Source organism: Cebus imitator, unplaced genomic scaffold, assembly GCF_001604975.1.
Source record: "Cebus imitator isolate Cc_AM_T3 unplaced genomic scaffold, Cebus_imitator-1.0 Scaffold121, whole genome shotgun sequence".
Taxonomy (NCBI): domain Eukaryota; kingdom Metazoa; phylum Chordata; class Mammalia; order Primates; family Cebidae; genus Cebus; species Cebus imitator.
The window spans coordinates 5187137-5191963 of NW_016107436.1; the positions used below are offsets into that span (position 1 = coordinate 5187137).

At 38.8% G+C, this 4827-nt stretch overlaps 1 protein-coding gene across 2 annotated transcripts in view; it reads right to left on the reverse strand.

Moving 5' to 3' along the window:
* The window catches only part of DDX52 (DExD-box helicase 52), a 34195-nt gene extending 29815 nt beyond the window's left edge, over window positions 1-4380 (reverse strand). Inside the window, exons 1-2 of one of the 2 annotated variants that reach the window (XM_017539890.2) lie at window positions 4250-4380; window positions 3037-3235 (exon numbers count right to left, since the gene is read on the reverse strand). In XM_017539890.2, the coding sequence (XP_017395379.1) occupies window positions 3037-3235; window positions 4250-4336 (286 nt within the window). In that variant the 5' untranslated portion in view covers window positions 4337-4380. The remainder of the gene's footprint in view (window positions 1-3036; window positions 3236-4249) is intronic. The other variant, XM_017539888.2, reaches the window with a different exon arrangement.
* Between the last annotated feature and the right edge of the window lie 447 nt (window positions 4381-4827).

A 4827-nucleotide genomic window follows, 5' to 3' on the forward strand; every position in this document is an offset into this window, starting at 1 on the left:
ATAAAATAAATTAAAAAAAAAAAAAATGGCTACCAAGAGGTAGTAGTGGTCCAGCCAAAGCAAAAGTGGACTAATCAAAAGCAAAGGCAATGGCAACTGGTTTTTTGGATGCTCAAGGCATTTTACTTGTTGACTTTCTGGAAGGCCAGAGAATAAATAGTATCTGCTTATTATAGAATGTTTGAAGAAAGATAGCCAAAGCTTTAGCAGAAATTTCTACAAAAAAGTCTTCTGGAATTCTAATTGGGATTGCAATGATTCTGTAGATCACTGTGGGAAGAAAATATTGAGTTGCCCAAAATATTGGTATGCCTCACCACTCTACTGGATTTTATAATATATAAGATCATAGAAATTAAAATAAGGTAGTATTGGTGTACACTTCAGAAACAAAACAGAAGAGGTCCAGAGACAGACTTGAATATATATTGAAATTAAGTTTATAATTAAGGTTGTATTAAAATCCAATGGAGGAAACATAGATTATCAACATATGGTAGTAAAACAATTCATCAACATGAGACAAAATGCCAATGTATGGTATTAAGACAATTATGGTATTAAGACAATTATTTAGACAGCTGAAAAAAATTTTTAGTTTCCTATTCACTCCAAATAAAATCCCACAGAGTCAAAGAGAAACCACAAATAAAAAAACATGGAAGTTATTTATTTATTTATTTTGAGACAGGGTCTTGCTCTGTCATCTGCCTGAAATGCAGTGGCGCAATCTTGGTTCACTGCAACCTCTGCCTCCTGTGTTCAAGTGATTCTCCTGCCTCAGCCTTCCAAGTAGCTGAGATTACACGTCCAGCTCATTTTTTTGTGGTTTTAGTAGAGATAGGGTTTCACCATGTTGGCCAGGCTGGTTTCAAACTCCTGACCTCAGGTGATCCGCCCACCTCAGCCTCCCCAAAGTGTTGGGATTATAGGCGTGAGCCACTGCACACAGCCTAGAATTTTTTTTTTTTTTTGAGATGGAGTTTTGCTCTTGTTGCCCAGACTGGAGAGCAATGGCATGATCTCGGCTCACTGCAACCTCCACCCCCCCGGGGTTCAAGTGATTCTCCTGCCTCAGCCTTCCAAGTAGCTGAGATTACAGGTGGCTGGCACCATGTCCAGATAGTTTACTTTAGTAGAGACGGGGTTTCACCATGTTGGCCAGGCTGGTTTCAAACTCTTGACCTCAGGTGATCCGCTCACCTCGCCTCCCAAAGTGTTGGGGTTATAGGCGTGAGCCACTGCACCCAGCCTAGAATTTTTAAAAAACAAACGTAATGCACAGAAGGCCAAAAAGTAAATAAATAAACAATGACATACGACAATCTGGAAACATATTTGTAAACATAATATGCTAGACATGGAGCTAATTTCCTCAATATACAGATGTACAATGTAGTACAATAAGGGTACAATGTACATGAAGAGGCAAATTTACAAAAAGAGAAATTTCTCATACCTTGCTGGAAAGCATCACAAAGTAGAATAACTTTTTTAAAACAAATTTGTTCCCTTCATGAGACAATTGATACTAATAGACCCAAATCATTACTAATTCACAAGCTCTTCGATTTTCTAGTTAAAAATAGATACATGACTACACATTTATCATAGATCTATGGCCTAGATACATTTATTGCCACAATGGTTAAAGTACATAGATGTATATTTCTGGTGGCCCAACATTTGAATCTTTTTCCTAAGTTTGTGGCATGTTGTTTTTTTTTTTTAATTAATCTTGGTAAAAGGTTTTATGAAACCTCTTTGCAGCCAGGGAAGGAGAATGACTTTTACTGCAGCATTGTCAACAGCAAAAGCATCCAAACAATGCACTAAATCCATCACACAGCAACGTGTCAAATCAATCATGGACCATCCCTACAATGCATGATGGGCTACTAAGCTGTGTTACAATGAACAAGGCAAAGTACTTTCTACAGATACAATGTTTCTGGTGGATAAATCTATCGGTTAACTCTGCAATTCCACTTCTAAGAATTTATGGGACAGATATACATGCAAAGATAAGTAGAATGACACTGAAAAACTACAACAAAAATGTGAAAACAAACTATAAATATCCATTGCACAGAAACTTGCTCAATCAATTTTGCAATACACAATGGGATACATGTGTTAAAACGAAGAAGGCAATGTACTTCCTACTGATTTCAAACAACCTTCGAGATACATTGTTTTTAAAAAAGGGGAAGGTAGTAGGAGAGGTTCCCAACAGTGTATATGCAGTAATCCTGTTTATAAACTATATAAAATACTATACAGAGTTACTTGTTTTTATTTTTCAATGAGGCATAAATATATGGGCATAGAGTATCTCCAGAAAAATACAAAATAAATTAACCGTGGTTGTTTCCGGAGAAAACAAGGGACTGGACATAAACAGTAGGAATGAAATTTACTTTTCATCATTGTATAACCCAAGTGTTTACCAAAAAAAAGGTAAATGGCTAGGAAAGTTAATATTATAGATTTTTTTTAAAAAAAGACAAATAACCCCAAGACAAAAAATACCACACACACACACACACACACACACACACTCTGTGGAAAATGGACAAGAGTAAGAACAAACAATTCACAAAAGGTGAAATGTTAATGTTCAGTAAAACATACAAAAATATGCTTGACCTCACCTGTTATCAAGAAAATATAAATACAAAATAGTTTCATTCATTAGCTTGGCAAAAAACACCAGCACTGACAAGAACACAGGAAGTCATTCTGTAGTATTTTTCAAAGAAAGTGTACATACCATTTCACCATATAATGCTATCTTTGGGATGCTATTCTGCAGAAATAACAGTACCTGTACAGAAGGATTTATGTATAAATATCTTTACTTACAATTATTTTTACTGTAATAATATTTCTAATGGCAAATACCTGGAAACAACCTGAGTGCCATTAACTGACTGACAAATGACCTTATTATCTGACTTGTAACCATAAAGCTTGTATTATTTTTATAATTGAAAAAAATTAAAGAGAAAAAAGTAACAGGAATCAAACACTAACCTGAAGTCATTGTCTTCCTTTTTTTCTTGCTTTGCTCCCTCTTCCTTTCAGTTAGGCTCTCTTTTTTTACCTCTTCATTTTGGGGCTTCTGATGTGCTTGTGATGCTCCACACACACCTGGGACAGACTTCTTGTTTCCAAAAAAGTCCAGTCCTTGCAGCACCTCCGAAGAGTCGAAGTCATATTTCCTTTTTCCTATCTAAAGCCAAAAAAAATTAAAATGAAACCTACTGACAAGAATACCATTGCTTTCATTCAAGCAAGACTGGCAGTAAAGTCATGAGTCCAGTGACTCCCCATCTTTTCTACCCTTTTACCAAGTATTTGGGCAAATGGAACCTGAAGAGACCTTCTCTGACCTCATAATAGTAACAAATTAACATTAGCAACGAACACATATGCTTACTAAATGTCAAGCAGATTTCTAAGCATGTTTATACCTATTAAATTGCTTCATATTTACAACTCCATAAGGTAAACAGCAGTATTACGGATGAGAAAACCAAGGCATTCAGAAATTAAGTAACTTGAGGAAGTTCTCAAAATTAGTGACTGGCAGACTTAGCATTTAGACCCAGATAATCTGGCTCCAGACTACATACTCACCCGTTAGAGAAAGAAGAAACACATGCCACACACACATACGCAAGTCCCCAGCCCAAACAGCAAAGTGAACATTCAAGATTTTCCCCAACCAGGCCCCAATTGACTTCCCCTAATTCATCACTCACTACTTCTCTAGTTAAGATTCCCCATTTCTAAATCGCTCTTCTCATTCGTTACTTAAGCCGTGGGGCTGAAGCAATGAAAAGAACCATGCCCAGAACAAGTATACGCAGCCAAACCAAACTTGAGACTACAGTGAGAGAATCTATTTTCTCCATCTTCGGTTGTTTCTATTTTCGAAATTCCTTTCCTCCAGGTTCGGAGAAAAAGTTCCTTTTGAAAGGAGGATTCCCACTTTGCTTTGAATAAGAGGGAGGAAAGAGCGTTTCCGTGCCAGGCCCAACTAAGTCTACAACAGGATAAAGAGTTTATTCAGAAGGCTTGAACGGACTAGGCGTGCAGGTAAGCTCAACACAAAAGGAGGGAAAATACCCCAAGGATGGTGAGAGCCAGGCCACGGGTGTCCATGTGCGCCGGCCTACCCCAGCAGCGGGTTCGTTCCCGGATTCCTGCTCCTTCTCCTGCCTCGGTCCCTTGGGTACAGTACCTGGAATCGGGCTGCGTCTGCCGAGAAGCGTCTCACGTCGAATTTGGCCCCAGCGCCGAGCCGGCGGAAGAGATCGTGGGCATCCATCTTTACCCAGAAAGCTCCGCGGTTCTGCGGCGCCTGCGCAGACTACTTCCTGTGCCCCAGGCAGCATCGGAAGAGGGAGCGAGCGTCAGTGGGTCCTGGAGGCGGAACCTGGCTGGATGAGAGACTAGGCTATTTAATTATCATGTACTCCGTCATTATTTATCCTTTTTTTTTTTTTTTTTTTTTTTTTTTTTTTTCTTTTTTGAAACAAGGTCTTGCTCGGTCGCCCAGGGTGGAGCGCAGTGGCGCAATCGCAGCCTCGAACTCCCGGGCTCAAGTGATCCTCCCACCTCGGTCTCCCAAACTGCTGGGACCATAGACGTGTGCAAATTCTTTGAAAAAATATTTATCAGTATCCTCTTATGTTGGGCACTGTTCTAGACTTTGAGGGACACTTGAGTAAACAACATCTTAAGATTCCTCTTCTCACGAAGCTTACATGTTAGTAGGGACAACAGATATTGTTAACAAATAACCACAATTTCTGTAAA